The 17,859-nt window shown below is 39.3% G+C and overlaps 1 protein-coding gene across 8 annotated transcripts in view; it reads left to right on the top strand.

The window, feature by feature from the left end:
* LTBP1 (latent transforming growth factor beta binding protein 1) overlaps nucleotides 1-17,859 on the top strand; it is a 389,672-nt gene that overhangs the window by 220,346 nt on the left and 151,467 nt on the right. For all 8 annotated transcript variants that reach the window (XM_055327297.1, XM_055327298.1, XM_055327299.1 and 5 more), the window contains 2 exons: nucleotides 5,295-5,397; nucleotides 10,569-10,640. In XM_055327297.1, the coding sequence (XP_055183272.1) occupies nucleotides 5,295-5,397; nucleotides 10,569-10,640 (175 nt within the window). The remainder of the gene's footprint in view (nucleotides 1-5,294; nucleotides 5,398-10,568; nucleotides 10,641-17,859) is intronic.

Genomic DNA, 17,859 nt, shown 5'->3' on the forward strand with positions numbered 1-17,859 from the left:
TGGCTGAGTTCTAGCTCATTCTCTGCCTTTCTCCCACCCACTCTCTCTGTTCCTCTGTCTTTGGCCTGCCTTCGTCTGCCCTTCCCCTCCCACCCACCTGCCCCTGGGTCCTCTCCCAGTTGGTGGTCAGCCTTGGGCTTAGCTCTCGAGCTGCTCCATCTCTTTGGAATCTTTCTCTCCAGTCCAGCAGTTGAGTCACTGCCTTGTTTCAGCTCTTGCCTAAACACAGTCCTGCACACTCTTGCAAGAGTTGCAGTGAGTCAGCCTTCTCTGTTCTTTCATGCTTTACTTTAGTGCATTTAAAAAAATCTGTGCTACTTTTCCATTTTCAGTCATATTTGTTTCTTTGGCTCCAGTGCCTTACTCTCTTTGAGAAAACCTTCTTTATTTAAACTCAGTATTTTATGCCTCATTGCTGAATGGTTCCTGATCACAGAGTAAAATGAATTCTGTATGGGTGATAAAGGTAATTCGTAAGAGTATTTTGATATTATTGTTTTTAAATGTCTTTAGTAGGAAAACTAAGTAGTATGTCCTTGACATGGTGGCTGTCACTATCGAGCAGCCCTTTTACTAGTGAAATATTTGAGCTGTTTTCACAAAAGGATGCTAGGAGGCTAACAGATGGCCAGCACTTGAACATTTTATAGGTTGTACTCACATGGGACACCAGCTGAGAGGGCAGACGGGGATCCAGCCCATGCTCAGTTTCCTGAATGCTGTGTCCTGATGCTGAATACAGCTTACGGGTCACTTCTTTCTAGTCCTTGCACAGGTGCTGAAGGGATAGGGCAGCCCTTCCTGGATATGCTTCATTTAATCTCACTACAGTCCTTTACCATTGGGATTATTGTCCCATTGTCCCATTCTTAGCTGGGAGAGGCTGGACAGTGTGGTGAATATCTCACTGCTCATGAGAAAGAGTGGGAATTTAGATCCAGGTTTACTAATTGCAATCCAGCACCCTCTTCTTTTACCCACAACTAGATCTTCCTTCCCCAGCACCTGGCACAATACAGCAAACACTCTTAAAATGAGGATACTGTAAGTACTAGTAATTTTAAGGTATGAAAATTAAATCTTATGAAACCATGCTCCAATATTTATTACAACTTCCTCAAATTACTGCTCATCTCTGAAACATCTCCAGTGGTGAGTTTTTAATTGACAAAAATGACAGGCCTTGGTTGCCAAATGGTAAGTTTTGAACTGTCATTCCTGCTCATACATTTATAGGGAGATCTAAAAACAAATGCAGTCACAGCTTACCTTTGAGGATCAGGAACGCTCCCTGGTAGGTAGTACCTCAAAACTGAGGTTGAAGTGTGAAGTGTTCCCAACTAAGTCAAGATTTTGAAAAGTATGTTATCCTACAGTCTGTTTATTCTTGACAGCTGCTTTAAAAACGAAAGGTTTTTACACCATTGTGCACGTGCGATAATTTTGCTTTGTAGAAGTTAAAACACAGCTCTTCATGGAGCAATTGTGATAACCCTTGAATAGCTTTACCTTCTGAGGCATGGTGCCGACACGGGAAGGGAAGAAAGGTCACTGAATTATTTTTTTGTGCTCAGTCTTCCAAGAATCATGCATGGCCAGGGCATTGGTGAATTGGGGCTGGGACTAGCTCTGTTTGTTTTTCTCCTGTCTAGTTTACATAAGTCCTGTAGGGGGAAGCTCAGCCTGGGGTGAGCAGCCCTGGAGAGGCTGGTGTGAGGAAGGAAGGAAGACTTTAGAGAAGGTGGTTAGGATGCATCTAGACATGCACAGTCCTGAATGCAGACATGAGAGCAATGGAACCTCTAGTAATCCACCTTTCCTACACCGAGTAATGTGACCTGGCAGTAGGTATTGAACACAGAACCTCAGACCTGGCAGGGAACCTAGAAGTCAATCTGCTTCATGCCCTGGACATTCCTGACAGGTGGTCCTCCAGCGTCCACTCCCAATGAAGAAGTCCGCACCTTCCATCAATGAGGAGCATTCGCTGTGGAAAAGGTTGCCTGCTGGATGACATAAATCCTGTCTTCTTGTGACTTATGGCCTTTAGTCCTGCTAATATGTTCTCACGCAGCTGGCTGCAGGCCACAAGCTTGTTTCACGTGTCTGAACTCTCATCTTGGTCACACACACTGCCCCCTCTCCTTTCTTCACTTGACGCTCACAGGACCTGGTTGCCAGAGTCAGCCCTCTTCTGCTTTCTGCTCTAGGTGGGTCGTGCATCTGCGAACCCTACAGCACAGACGTATTAGTGACAGCGTCCCTGGTGTGCAGCCTAAGGTTGGGTGAGCTTTTTGAGGAGCTATAGCACAATGCTCATTTGATGGGATAGATTTTTTCTTTCTGGCTTGAAATAGCTAAATATTGGTTGTAAATTTTTTAGCACATTTCTTCTGAATCACTTATACATAAGATATTTCTTGAAGTGAGAGACAGGCTTTCTCTGAAAATGCGGTGAATGAATCACATAGGAGAAATTCCGTTTGTGTTTTTAACTTGTAAAAAGTCACCCCAATCTGGGCATAAAAATGCAGTTAGAGCCAGTCATGGGGCCTTGTGATGATGTCCCACGAAGAAGTGAAATCCACTACTCTGAGAGAAGGGCAATCTGAATGCCAACTCCTCCTATTCTTCTTGAATCTCTCCAGTGTGACCTTTAGTGTGGAGGAGAGAAGATCCTCTTCCGCCTTTTCTTCTGGATATGTCCTACGTCCAAGTAAGACCTCATAGTGGTGGGTAGTCTCTTGTGTGAGAGCCCTGCCTATGGCCACAGATCTCTCAGGCCTTTTCTGGCTCACACTGAAGCCTCTTCATAATTAACTACCTCAGGGGGCATGTATGAGACTGTGTGCCTTGTTATAAGCCTGACTTCATCCTTTGCAGCCTATTATTATCTTGTGCAGGCCCAAGTTTGAGAAGAACACACAGTTTGGTGGTACCACCTACACCGTCATTTATTTAATCGATTTGGATGGTTTGTGCTGCTCTTGGCTGTGGACCTGCAAAAACAAAGCCATGGGATAAAGCAGCCCGAATCCTGTAATGAAAACCTTGTACCTTTTCTGGGGCCTGGTAGAGAGAAATGATTTATTTTTACCCTACCAAATAAAACATTCTAGGAATCTGAGGTGAAAATTGGATTTTAACTGCTACTAAAATTTTGAGCATATAAAATCAGCAAGTGTTGAAAGTTTTGCTTGATTAAGAGAAGAACCTGAAGAATCTGGTACACGAATGATGTACATCTGAGGTATACTGGTGTCTCACATCAACCTGCTTGATAAACCTGGAAACATTAGGCACACTGGCAGCAGAACCGATGGTGGAGACAGACCTCCATGTTCTCCACATCATCACTGGCTCCCAGTCTGATGCCTGTAGTCCAGTTGCCTCTTCCTTCTTCATGAGCTTCCTGTTTCAGACTTCTGTGACTCTGCTGAAGGAATTTGGGAACCACCTGCCTCCAGCCACTGTATGCTTTGCTTCTGTCAGGTTCTCATTTGTTGGCGTGTTCACTTTCCTCCCTGCCTCTCTGCCCTCCACACCCCCAGCAAACCTCATCGTTGACTGGTTTTTAGAGCACACAACAACATCCTGTCGAAATCATTAAAAACCACAAACACCTAAGGACCTCAAAACTATGATGGCACTAAACCTTCATGAACTGTGCGGGTCTTCCCTGGTTTTATTTTACAATTTGAACATGTGGTTACTTAGAGCCTCCATCCGAATGGAGAGGCCCACCAGGTGATTGGTGTCTGCTGCCCTTATAAGGGTCACCACCTGTCCAGACTCTCTGTCATCTGTCACCACGTTGCGCTTACTAGCCTGGATAGCACTTGCTACCTTTTCCTGGTTTTCACAGAGCCACTGCTTGCCTGGATGGACTGTACCGGGGTCATTTCTTAGTAGCTTATATTGTTTGCTCCTTCTTCCATTCAGAATTCATTGAGCATGTGCACTGTGTCTTGGGATGTAAAGATACATAAGATACACCTGCATTTAATTAGAGAGCACAGCAGAGGTGGTGGAGCTGTGTGGAGTGTGCTGTGGGGTAAAGAGAAAGGAGCTCACTGATGCTGAGGAGATAGGAGGCTTCATAGTGACACTTCTTCAGAGCTGGGATTCCTGGGGTAAAGTGTCTCTAGACAAAGGGAAAAGGAAGGGCATAGGGTATACCAAAGGAGGCACCTCTTGGAAAGACATTTGTTTAGAAAATAAACAGCTTTTTAGAGTGCCCAAAGGCTAGATGTATACAGGTGGAGGGGCTAGAAAAAAAATCATACGCTCTATGGCAGGGTAGCGAGGATCTTGTGTATCATCCCAGGGAGTTTGCAGTCTTCAGACTGTGGATGACACTGGCAGCTGTTTGGAGAACTTTTTAGAGGTTGAGGCAGAGGAAGGCAGAGTGACCCCTCGGATGTGGGGTCTGGGCTTAGTCTGCTGAGTGTCAGTGGAAAGCCATGTGGCCTTTTTTGCACAAGTGGCCTCGGGATGGGTACACAGAGAAGAATCTGTTTGCCTAACCCCACTGGGTTAGTATGATTTAAGGCCCCTTCCTCTCAGCCTCATCAGACCTCCTGTGATTTTACCAGGGGAGATGAGATGGGTCTTTATATTTGACAACTGTCAGCTCTGCTCTTCTGCCTGCGAGCCTCACTTAAACCTGCCAGCACCTTCCTAACTTGGCTGACCTCCCTGGATCAGGCCACTCGGTTGTGTGGAGCTTTCATCTCTGCCAGAGCTGATCTGGCACAGTCCGTGATCATTTCTTGTACCGTCCTATCCTGCCCTGTTCCTGCCAAGGCCTTGGTGTTGTAGGAAAACCAAAAGCCTCTTGCAGATGGGACCTGTGCCACATTCTCAAGGTTTACACACATGCCCTACACCCTTACAGCTTTGTTCTCTGATGATCCACAGCAGAGATTCCAACAGACAGTTAAACTAAATTTTAAAAGTTTATGTTGAACTTTTGAGTTGCGGTTCTTAAGGAAAAAAAAAAATAAAAGGAAGGCGGGCATTGGAAACATACGTTTTATGAAGTGCTCTGAGCAGTGACAGATTTTCTTAAGACTCTCAAAACGCCAAGAAGCTCTTAGAAATATGCTTGTTCATTAGTGTTGTATTGATTTTATTCTGATGTTTCATTTCAAAGTTTGAGGGTTTTTCCCCCCCTCTAATTGTGTCGATAACAAGGGAACTGTTTTATAATGTGACTGGGAAGCATAGCAGTGCTCTAGAGCTGGGCATCTTGCACTCAATTAACCTTCATATTTCCCATCTCATCACTGCAGTGTGGCAAGGCGCTCCCTGGCCTTTCAAAGCAGGAGGACTGCTGTGGAACTGTGGGTACCTCCTGGGGCTTTAACAAATGCCAGAAATGCCCCAAGAAGCCGTGTAAGTGACGTTTCATCATTCCTTTGGATCTGTAGCATATCTGTTTCCTTACGATTACTGTTTGGGGAGTGAGACAGCACTAGACTTTGAAAGAAATCTTACTGAATTCTAGAATATAGTGGTGTAATGTGCATTTCCAGAAACATTGCTGCAGGTGTAAGAAAGCTTTCCTGTTGATTCCGTGTTTTAATAAGCGGTTCTCAGTTGCCTTCTCCAGCTAGATTACTTAATTTTAAAAAGTCTTTTAGGAGGGCAGTAAGCCAAACTAGAGTGGTTTTTATCCCCCTCAGGTGAAGAGAAAATAAGAGGTCTTTAAAAATTGTAAATGTTTCAAAAACCGATAAAATGTCAGTGAAGCTGTTATTTCTTAGTTTCAGTTGCTTAAATGACATTTTTATTAATAGCCACAACAGAAGTTATACTGTAAATTTTCAGATGTCACTAAAAAAGGGCAAAAATGGAGAAATGATTGGTTGCTAATCTGTAAAATATAAAGGTACAGTTACTAGGACACAGTACTTTTCCCTTCTTAGTTACCACTTTTATTTTTTTTAAAGATTTATTTATTAGAGAGCGCACACAAACACAATGCGCTTGTGTTGGGGGAGGCACAGAGGAAGAGGCAGAGAAGCAGACCCCCCACCCCATTTTAGCGTGGGGCTGATCCCAGGACCCTGAGCTCATGACCTGAGCTAAAACCAAGAGTTGGGGGACGCCTGGGTAGCTCAGCGGTTGAGTGTCTGTCTGGCTCAGGTCATGTTCCTGGGGGTCCGGGGATAGAGTCCCTGCATCGGGCTCCCCGCAGGGAGCCTGCTTCTTCCCCTATGTCTCTGCCTCTCTCTCTGTCTCTCATGAGTAAATAAATAGATCTTTTAAAAAACAACATCAACAAGAGTCGGAGGCTCAACTGACTGAGCCACCGGGCACCCCAGGCACCACTTTTGTGATACCATCACAGTTCTCAGTGACATGAATCTGTATTGATACCCACATGTTTTGTTTCTGGGTTTTAGAACCTATTGATTTGAATAAATCCAGATTTAGGTCTCTCTGTTACTTTTTTCCCCAATTATAGTTACTATTTTTAGTTTTTGAATACAGCATTAACTCTGGCTGTTTCCTAATAGATATTTTTTAGAAAGACAGAGGTAACTTGATTTTTTTTTTTAACATTCATTCAGCACATTTTTCCCAAGAAAGCAAGTGATATTTCCCTCAATCATCTTTCTTTGCTTTGTATAACTGAAGATTTTTGTAGGAGGTTTTTACACTTGGTGTTACAAGGAATTTCTCATTTGCTTCAGTTGGATAATTTTTAATTATTATTCTTACGCACTTATTGATTTGATATTTTTAATTGCCTTTCACGCCACTGTTCAACCTAGAACTGCCATCTTGGGATCAGTCTTCTGTACTCTTGCTCAGTCATCATAGTGACTTGTTATTAATAATTGTCTTATTGCCTCTCATTTGGACCTCCTTGTCTCTCAAACTTCCGTGTTCTCTAAATCTTTTGATGCCCCAAATTTCATTTATTTTGTTGGTACTGCTTCTATTTTTTTTAGAGGACTAATTTGTGAAAACACCCACTGAAGTTTCCAGTAACTAGTGAATTCTTCATTTAGAGAGAGAGTCACGTAAATGAAGACCTTCATTACTGAGGATGTCCCCTGTGGACTTTTTATGGTGATTCAATAATGACTGGTAGTGTGGATTTCCAGTAAGTGGGTTGAGTATGCTTGTCCCTCCTCACTGAGAGATTTGTGTGCCTAAAACTATTCTGGCAGCCTGACCAAAAGCGAGATCTAAGGGAGATTTGGTATGATTTAAAGAGCAAGGGATTTGGAGCTAAGTAGACCCGAGTTTGACTCTCAGCTTGGTAATTTGCTATTGAGTCTTATGGATCATGAAACAAGAGTCTGTATCTAAAATGTTGAAAAGCATTGGCTTCTTTTCTTTTCTTTTCTTTTCTTTTCTTTTCTTTTCTTTTCTTTTCTTTTCTTTTCTTTTCTTTTCTTTTCTTTCTTTTCTTTTCTTTTCTTTTCTTTTCTTTTCTTTTCTTTTCTTTTCTTTTCTTTTCTTCTTTTCTTTTCTTTCTTTCTTTCTTTTCTTCTTTCTTTCTCTTCCTTTCTTTTCTTTTTTCTCTTCTTTTCTCGGCCTATCCCTCATATACTATGTAAGTTTGTCTGTAGGAATATTGTAGAGTGAGCAATAGATTTCCCACCTCTAGGTCTAAGAACTGAAGAAGGAGAAGTCCAATTCTTCCAACTTTATTCTGGGGCCAAGTTCATGTTCTCTAATGCTTGTTCCATCTTCTCCATTATCTTCATGCCTTTTTCTTATCCCTCTTTTTCTCTCTCTTTTGCTGAACCGCTTCCCTTTGCTCCATCATCTCAATCTCAGAATAGCAAGAAAGGGACAGAAGTTAGGGATACAGAGAATCTTAGATTCTCCTGGTTGTTTTTTAATGCGTCATCTCTACTCCTGACCTTCTGTTGTTTTTATTTCAAATTGTGTGAGCATAAATAAATCCACTGCTTTAAATGTTTGGTTTTTTTTGGTTAATTCTCTATTTTAGTGCTAGTAATAAATTAAGGAGGAAGTTAAAGTACAAAGCTTCTATCACTTCTGACCAAGTGCTGATGAAAATAAATTCATGTTGTCTCATGCAATGTATAAAATTGAAGAGATTGATTTCATTTCAGGAAGGGCAATGTGGATTATGACTGAAATAAACTATTAACATCTTGACATTTACTTTGTTTGTGCTGTCCTAAGTGACTCACTCCCAAGAAACACACGCAGGGTCACATTCTTCCTGTGTCATTTAGAAACTTTCCTTTCCTTGGTTGGTACTACTCTCTAAATCATATTCATTTTGGAAGAGAGCAGACTTTCCTTGGCTTTATATGCTCTGGTTTTGTGTTCCATGCCTTTAAAAAAATTTTTTTTCACTTAAAGGAGTTCAAACTGCAGTTTCAAATGACTTTTATTTAATGTTTGAAGTTTTTGTTTAGCCACATACAGAAAGACCTTTCACTGTTGATCAGTTTTTACTGTGAAAACTTAATTTTAAATCTGCAAATGATTTCATTAAATACTCTGTAATCTAATAAAAATGTACTTAGCTTGAACAAGTCACTTGTCCTTTAAAAGTTTGTAGAAGAAAATGAACATGGAATCCTAAGCTGAGGAGGATCTGAAGAGATCATCTGGTCTGGCTCTCTGCTTTGAGGTAGATGACTGTTGAAACGTTTTATTTTTTATTTATGTATTTTTTTTAAAATTATTTATTCATGAGAGACAGAGAGAGAGAGACAGAGACACAGGCAGAGGAAGAAGCAGGCTCCATACAGGTAGCCTGATGTGGGACTTAATCCCCGGTCTCCAGGATCACACCCTGGACTGAAGGTGGCACTAAACCGCTGAGCCACCTGGGCTGCCCTATTGAAACTTTTTTTTTTCCCCACTTTTTTTTTTCATAAATTTATTTTTTATTGGTGTTCAATTTGCCAACATATAGAATAACACCCAGTGCTCATCCCATCAAGTGCCCCCATCAGTGCCCGTCAGTCACCCCCACCCCCCACCCACCTTCCCTTCCACTGCCCCTAGTTTGCTTCCCAGAGTTAGGAGTCTCTCATGTTCTGTCTCCCTCTCTGACATTTCCCACTCATTTTTTCTCCTTTTTAAACAAGATAGCATTTCTTTTGCCTTTGAGTGGTTCACAGAGAGAGATCCCCAGATCTCTGCAAGCACCCTGCTCCACAGGGTCTTCATTCTATGGAAGACTAGTTATGTGGCCAAGGAGCTTGAATGGAGCTTGAATGAAACTTTCCACATGCCAGTTGCTCCCTCCTTAGAAGTCACTATTCCAGGACTCCTCACTCTAACCACTTCTAATTCAGAAGGATCTGAAGAGATGGGACATATGGCAAAGAAAGGAAGTGAAGGAGGAGAGAGAAATACCACTAGTACATATTCATCCTGTTCCATTAGTGGTGAGAATAAAGAGCATGTGTTAGGGGCAAAATAATTTTATTTTCCAAAAGAAAATTTCCTTTTTTATTTTGAATTTTCCCTCTTTACTCCTTGTTTAGGTCTTTGTAGTGGTCTAACCATCCATCCTGTTTTGATTATTGCCCATTTTCTATTGCTCATGATCTTCTTAATGAAAGAATACCTTATGGCAGGAAATAATGACATCTGTCATCTCGTGAGTGGTTTTGTGAGGCACTGCGGTAGGCATTTTGCATAAATTATATCTAAAATCCACAACAGTCCTGACCTGCTCAGGAGATGTGAATACTCCCATTGTATGGAATCCTCATTCGAAACCCAGAAAGCTTGTGTCCCAAAGTCACAGAGCTATCGATAGGCAGAGCCATGATTTGAACTTAGGTCTGCTTGGTGCCTGAACTTAGGCTGTATCCATTATGCCAAGAAATCTCTTGGGTCTCACTTAAGAGTGTCAGAATCAGTGAATAGGGTTTTGTTGATAATTTGGTAGTGAATAGGGTTTTGTTGATAATTTGGTAGTGACAACATTGTATTGTTGATGAAAATTCTGGGTGATGAACTATACCAATGATCCCGGTAGTCCTTCTCATCTCCTGGCTTCCTCTTGTCATCTTCCATTCTTCTTGGGTTCATAGCAATAAGAGTCTCTCTTTATTAGCATGTGTGAACCAGTATTTAAGTTAGCACATAGTTTATTGTCAAAACTGGGACACTTCTGAGAGTGAAATGGAGTGCTGTTATTAATGAACTTTGCTAGAACAACTGGCTTAACCCAGGGCTGTCCCAGGTAGGCCAGGATGTATGTTCACCTTACTTATAAGAAAATTCAAATGCCTGTAGCACATCATTGGGGAGGAATGGATCCTTTGAGATAAAAATACCCATTAAATGGAAGAAAATATAAGATAGTCTTATGATTCTTTGGATTAACGTAATCTAGATGACAACTATGTGGGACTGCATCTATTGCAGAATAGGAAGCATACTGAAAAAACAGGGATAATGTGAAAAAAAACTGCCACATATTGAGTTGGGTATCTTAGAAATAAATAAGATAGACCACTGATGACTTCACTGGTTTAGGTTATCACGTATGGTAGTTTGCGATTGTATAAATTTAAGCATGTAACAGAATTATTTCTTCCTTACAGCTTATCATGGATATAACCAAATGATGGAATGTCTACAAGGTTACAAACGGGTTAACAACACCTTTTGTCAAGGTAAGGTTAACTATTCATTGGTGTAGACTTCATTGTTTGGGCTTTTTAGGTATGTGAGTTGTTTGACCACGTTTTGCTCATTAGCCCGGTGTGCGAAGGTCACAGCAGTGACCAACTGCCTGCACACTCAGTTTAGGAAAGGAAGAGTTCTAGTATCTGGTTACTAGAATTAGTAACAGTTAAACTTCATGGAACTTTTTTCCCCCTTATTTTAATTTGTAATTCACTACCTATGTTTGCATGGGTAGATGCATGTGTGCAGATGAGTACACATGTGTACCGAGCAGTATTGCTTCCTTGCTGACACATGATTGGGTAGTGAAGTCCCTTTTTTTCCTCTCATCAGAATATTGCTAGCCACCTTGAAGTATTAGAGTATTAAATATCACAGTAAATAAACATTTCTTAGGCGATAGTTCAAGCTGTGTAACTAAATATGAAATGTCATGAGTACTTTTGCTCAGTTTATTTTGAACCACGTAGCAGAGTCGAACAAGCAGGGGCATCTTCAGAGATCATTTAGCCCAGTGTTTGTACCTTAATAATGAGGTCATTCAAGTCCAGCCTGGCTAAGTGACTTTTCTTAGGCTAACTGGAGCAGAGGTTAGAACTCACATTTACTAGTGGTCTAGTTTACTACCCTTATATGATATCAAATTTTGTGTCACTTCCTTTGTGGAATGTCCAATGAACGCTCCTAATTTCCTTTTACATCTACAGGATAAAGGTGTTGTTATTAATTTGGAAATATGTGTACATTGAAAGAGTCAGTGAACCAAAATCCATGTCAAGAACACAGCACATGTGTTTCAACTTGTCTGGGGCTCTGTATATTTGACCAGTACGTGTTTATAGGACAGAGTAGATTAAGGTAATGTTAGAAAATATCGATCCATTCCTATTAAAAGGGCTCATTTCAGTGGACTGTCTTAATTCCCTGAGAATTTTCTCGAGTTGTTCCATATTGTATCTATCTAACTTTTATGATGTATAGAGCTTTAGCAAATAAAGAATTTCCTTCTGAAATGCACATAGGTGTACCATGTGTTTAAAAAAGTTTTGTCTTAAAATATGATAAGCCCTCATGTGAAAGAGTATTGGGAAAGTTAGGTTTAACTTTCTCAAGGATCTCAAGGAGTGGACACTTAAGACACTTTTTGAGAAACCTCTGTACATGTTCATGTTACATGGGAGTAATGGGTTAATCAGTATTATGTAGGAATCAGTAGAATTTAAGACATCCTTAAAAGGTCCTATTAAATGGATGGAAGAGTGAATTAAATGGATGGAAGAATAAATATATCAAATGAATGAATGTGTATTCTACATAGTAAATGAAGTGATTGCTTCACAGATTTGGATAACAATCTGTATGACAAGCCCTAGCCCATTTTTAGAATGTACTGGTAGAAGCAGAATGAGCAGGGTGTTGGAAGGAATAATCTCGTCCTCTGCCAGTCAGACTGGATTTGAGGTTTGGGTGTTCTTTGTCTCTAGGCTGATAAGGTCAACAAAGCTTGGAAAGGGCCTGGAAGGAAACCTGAGCGTTTAGCCCTGGAGAAGTGCAGACTAAAGAGAAATAGAATGTTTTTAACAACACGCTTTTAAATGTTTGATAAACTGTCTTACAAAACAAGTCTTTGATGGGTTGCTTCAAAAACCTATCAATAGGATGGGGTTAAAAGGAAGCATATTTACAACTACAACCAAACTTTGTGTGTGGAATAGCGTTCCCCAACATTGTACTGAAATGCCTTTGGAAATACTGAGCTTCCTGTGCACCGAGGTGATCCAGTGGTAACAGCTAGGCAGGGATGCCATGGGGAGTTTCTGTCCTGTGCAGTATGTGAAGTTGAGTGACTTTGTAGGCATGTTCCAGTTGTCTGATATTATCATTGCTCTGTTGCCTGGGATAGAGGTTGTGGATGAGAAGAAGGAAATGACATCTTGGTCTTTCCCCCAGATTCTAACCCCTAGGTAGGAAGGTTTCTGAGGTGTGCCCTGTGTATCTGCTTGCTCCTTAGACTATTGACAGAGGAAGAGCCTTATTTATCTTTCCCCATTGTAAGCCTGTGTGACTCTCCAGAATGTCATCATGTCCTAACATCAAATGATGAGGAATGTACATGTTTCTGTGGTTGGGATTGGGGGTGGGTGGGATTTGAACATTATTAATCCGAGTTGAAACTGCGACACAGAAAGTAACTTTACCAAGATGACACAGATAATAAGAGGCCCAGCCAGGCTTAACCTCCCAAACCACCTCTGTTTCTGTGCGCAACATGGCCTCCTTTACTGATTTTATATACATCTGTGAAGTATTACTAATGTAGATACTAGCTCATTAGAACAGAAGATAGGCCAATAGAAGTCAAAGCAATTAATATTAATCTGGTTTTGTGTAATAAGAAAAGATGGTTATCTAATATATTCCTTCTAGCTGGCTTAAGGTTCTGCCAGTATTTTTAAAAATACCATGGTGGAAGTGAAAGTAAAAATGTCAGCTATTGCACTTGCTATCTCACTTAGCAAAATAGAATGAAGAATCCTTTAAATAATTGCTAGATGTTTGTTGTTGTTATTTTCGTATTTTCCTCTTTTGGTATGGCTGGTATGGAATGACCTTTTGCAAATTTTGTTCACAGTGAACATATCTAATGGTTGCACCTCATTCTTTGCACTGATGGTCAGTTAACACCAAATCCTGGCTTACATTTGTCTCGGGAGGATATTTGCAAAACAGCTCTATACTTTTTGGCATGGATTCTGGAGTGAAGTATCACAGAAAATTCTATTTCATGGTGCCTCAAAAAGGCACTGCTAAATTACACTACAGAGAAGATTGACTCATAAAATAATATGATTTCATTCATCATAATCTATTAAAATTACCTTTGAGAGAAGGGCTTAATTTCACTCCCTTTGTGACACTATTGGTCAGCAAAATTAAATAGAACTTTCTCACATTACATACATACACTCCTTTTTCCTAGAGCCTTGAAGCCTTTGATTTTGTTATCCTAGAGTTTTTCAAAAAGAGCCCATTAACCACTAATTACTTGTGCGTTCCACATTGTTCTTAGAGTTTAATGTCTTCTCGGTTTACAAAGCACATTTAAAATTAAAGTGATTAATAACTAGAATTACATTAGTTCCTTCACCTAAGCGAACTAATGTCCTGAAACAACGTTTAGTAATGTGGGCTCAGTAACAAAGAGCCAACTGTGCACAAGTTATTTCGAGGAGCTTTCAAGTAATTGCCCTCAAAGTTGGGTTTTTCCTCCTCTCTAGTGGTCTTGCAATTATCTTTTCAAAGGAATGATTTATTACATATACACACACGGAGCTCTAAAACCTGCCCTCACTACCCTTAACATTATGGAATTGTTATAATTTGCTTCATTTATCATAACAAACAATACAAGCATATTTCCTGGTGGATCTAGAGCTGCATTCGTCATTTGGTTATTGTGCGAAAGTTTGATGGAGAGCTAGAATTAAATGGAGTGATACCTCATGAATATGATAATAGGGATGTCTGCTCTCATACTACTTGACTCCAGAGCTCAGTTCTTGCTGGCATTGAGTACTCTCACTTGCCTGTAACTTTGTCATGAGATAAATGAGCTCTTAAAAATTAGGCATAAATCCAAGTTTTAAAAATGCATTGGGTTCTGAAATTACCTGGGGACCAATCTATTTAGTGAAGTCTTTTATTAAAAGCAAATACCCTCTTTGATACACTGAAATCACCCATTTCATGAGCTATAAGGTATAAAATCAACCTAGTATTACTTTGTACATTTTTTTTAGCATGTCCTGCGGTGCTGAGGGCAATCCCAAAATATATGGGATAAAGACATCTACACTTTCATAATCCAGTGTATATATATATTCCTTTTTCATAGATAATCTTGAAAGCATTAAAAAATATTCAATGATCCACAAACATTAATTGGCAGGGCTCTCCTGAGCTATGGACTGAGGATAAATGATGAATAAGACATCCTTCTTGACCTTGGACTTGGTGTAATTAAATCAGTTGGAATCAGCAGGACACAATTTGCTTTGTTCACTCTCCCAAGTAGCTAAATTTCAGCTGACTCCAGAGGAGCCCGTTAAAAAGCAAATATGAAAGAGCTGTCCGCATAACTTTCTTTTGGCGTCATTTTATGACACTAGTTTTTCTGCTTTAATAAAATAAATTTATAAAACAGATACATTAGGGCATCATCATACCCATACCAAACTTTCACCATGGAACTCCTGTAAGATGGTACCCCAAAGTGCATTCGAAACCAAATTTTGTTTGGAACATAGAAAGGATAGTGGACATATTTTTTTTTTCAGGGGCACAGCTGTTATTAAATGAAACTCCCAACTCAGTGCACATCAGTGAGCCATACATGGGATTTGGGGGTTATGAAGAGCTTGGCTAGACTATAGCTTCTATTTTAGATCTCTTAAATCATTACAAAAAATTGTGGTGGTGGTAGCATCTAGAAGAAGATGGTCTTTGGTTGCTTTGAGAAATCTAAAAAGGGCAGGTTTTAAGAAAACCTGCTTGGCTGGAGAAAAGAATGTGACCTGTGGCATAGTGCTTGGTTCACTCAGAAGAAGAGTCATCATTTTACAGTTATTTGCAAAGGTATAGTTAATAGAAATTGAGAAGGTTTTTTTCCATACAGTTAATAGTTAAATGAATTGAAACTATTTTGTCAGGTTTTGCGTTTAGCATTGCTTCTTGGATTCTGTGCTTACTTTCTGGGTTCGTTGTTTTTGTTTTGGTAGGTTTGCCGGCTAAAATACAGGACACTCAGTTAAATTTGAATCTCAGATAAACAATAAATAATTCGGTTGGGACATATATACTAAAAAGTACTTGTTTATCTGAAATTCAAATTTAATTGTGTGTCCTATATTTTTATTTGCCAGTCTGCATTTTAAGATGATATTCTTTAACAGTTCTTTCAATGAGAGTCACTGAGAAGGATATACTTTATATGTCTGAGAATATTTTTCTATTGAGCTCATTCTATAAGGACACTGGTCAGGCGTACAAATTCTAGGTTGTTTACTAGCAACCCATTTGACCACATTATACTGATGTCTTCTGACTTCTTTTTGGTGCTTTTTCTCCTCTGTAGATAATCTCTCTCTCTCTCTCTCTCATTTTTTTTTTTTTTGAGATCCTCTTTGGATCTTTATCTTCTCAAGTCTTTATCATGCTTTGTCAATATTTGTACTTATTTTGATTTTGCCCAGTAGACTGAGTGTATTGTCCATCCAAACAGTCATGTCTCACCTCAAATTTGAAAAATGATCAGCTATGTACTCTTCAAATATTGTTTTTCCACCATGCTTCTTCTCAGCTGAAACTCCTATTGCCTACTTAGGAGTTTTCTCTAATATTTATGCCTCTGAACAAGTCTTTTTCATGCTTGTATTCTTTTGTCTTTTTTGGTTGGGGGGGAGGCTGCATTTTGAATGAATACTTTGGTTCCATCTTATAGTTTTCTAATTCTTGCTTTATTCCCATCTGGGCTCTATTGATTATTTTTAATTTTAAGACTTTTACATTTCAAAGGTTTTTAATAATTTTTCATAGCTACCTGTTCTTGGTTCTCTTCTTTTAAATGTGTTCCTTCATTTAATGTTTTAAGCACATTGAAAAATTTAGCTGGATTTCAGTTGTGAGGAAGAACAATTCTGCACAGATACTTTCAGATTCTTACCTTCAGTTGCTGGATCCTTGGCTCGTGTTTCTTCCTAGAGAGTAGGTCCAGAAATTCAGGGGCTTCATCCACTACCACGTATTTCTATGCCATTTCAGATTTACTAGGATATTTGTCTTGTTTTTTTTTTTTATCTTCTTTTATAATTTATCTACAATTGCTATGTCTTTGGAACAGGAGAGAATGCCAAAGCACGAACTTACTATGTTACATTTCTTTAACATTTATCAATATCAGGATTGAGCTTTTAAAAATTTAAGATACCAATATTCAAATGTGGTATTTAATATATATATTATAAATTTTCTTTGAGGATGTTGAAAAGCACTGACAAACTTCAGATTATATAAATTAAATGTTATTCAAAGATAGTCATTTTCCTCTTGTAATTGAGCAGCCACAATATCAACATATTGACCATCTGCTATTCATTAACTCATCCATTTTACAGATGATTTAAATGGGGGTACTCTGAGAAATATTAGAGTAAGACTCAACTACTGCCCTTATGAGGATCCCTATTCTCACGCATAATTAAAACATCAAGGTTGCATGCTCAAGAAATGAACCAAATACTGCAGTTTCAGAAGAAAGTTCCCGGGACACTTGGGTGGTTCAGTGGTTGAGTGCCTGCCTTCAGCCCAGGGCATGATCTGGGGTCCTAGGATGAGTCTCGCATCAGGCTCCCCACAGGGAGCCTGCTGCTCCTTCTGCCTCTGGCTCTGCCTCTCTCTGTGTGTCTCTCATGAATAAATAAATAAAATCTTTAAGAAAAAGAAAAAAGAAAGTTCCCATTTAAAAACCTGTTCTTTAAAACAAGCACATTGTCTTTGCTGTTTATAAAATAATTCATACTTACTGTTCAAAATTTAGAAACTAAGGAAATGTATAAAAAATATAAATTACCTTAATCTCCTTCAAAAACTGATGGATTTTGCTAGAGTTCTTACCAATCATATATATTTTGAGAAAATACTTCGTGGATAAGTGTGAAACTGCTTTTCACTTAATAGATAATACTTTCTGATGTTATTAAATCTTGTAAAGATTATTTTAATGCTGACCTAGGTATCCCAGTTAATGGATATATGATAATTCATTTAGCCATCCCCCTGACGTTCTATTTTCAGATTAATTTTTATTTTTTCTTAATATATATATATACGTTACCAGCATACTTGAACATAAAACTTGAATCCTGGTTATATTGACAAGAGAAATTACTGGTTCCAAGCTGTGATTCATCCTGTGCACATTACATCTCAAAGAGGATGTACATTTTCCCTTCTCATTCTCGATAGAGAGTTCATTCACCATGTCGCTCCCCTCCTCTCCTACTTCTTTCTTTTATAAATTTGAAAACATACAAAGGGCAGTGAAATCTTTTTCTTCACATAGGCCCTGTACATTTCTATTTAGACCCTCCCCAGGTATTTTTTTTTTTTTTAAGATTTACTTATTTATTTTAGAGGGAAGGAGGAGTA

The sequence above is a fragment of the Nyctereutes procyonoides genome, unplaced genomic scaffold, assembly GCF_905146905.1.
Source record: "Nyctereutes procyonoides isolate TBG_1078 unplaced genomic scaffold, NYPRO_anot_genome, whole genome shotgun sequence".
Classification (NCBI taxonomy): Eukaryota; Metazoa; Chordata; class Mammalia; order Carnivora; family Canidae; genus Nyctereutes; species Nyctereutes procyonoides.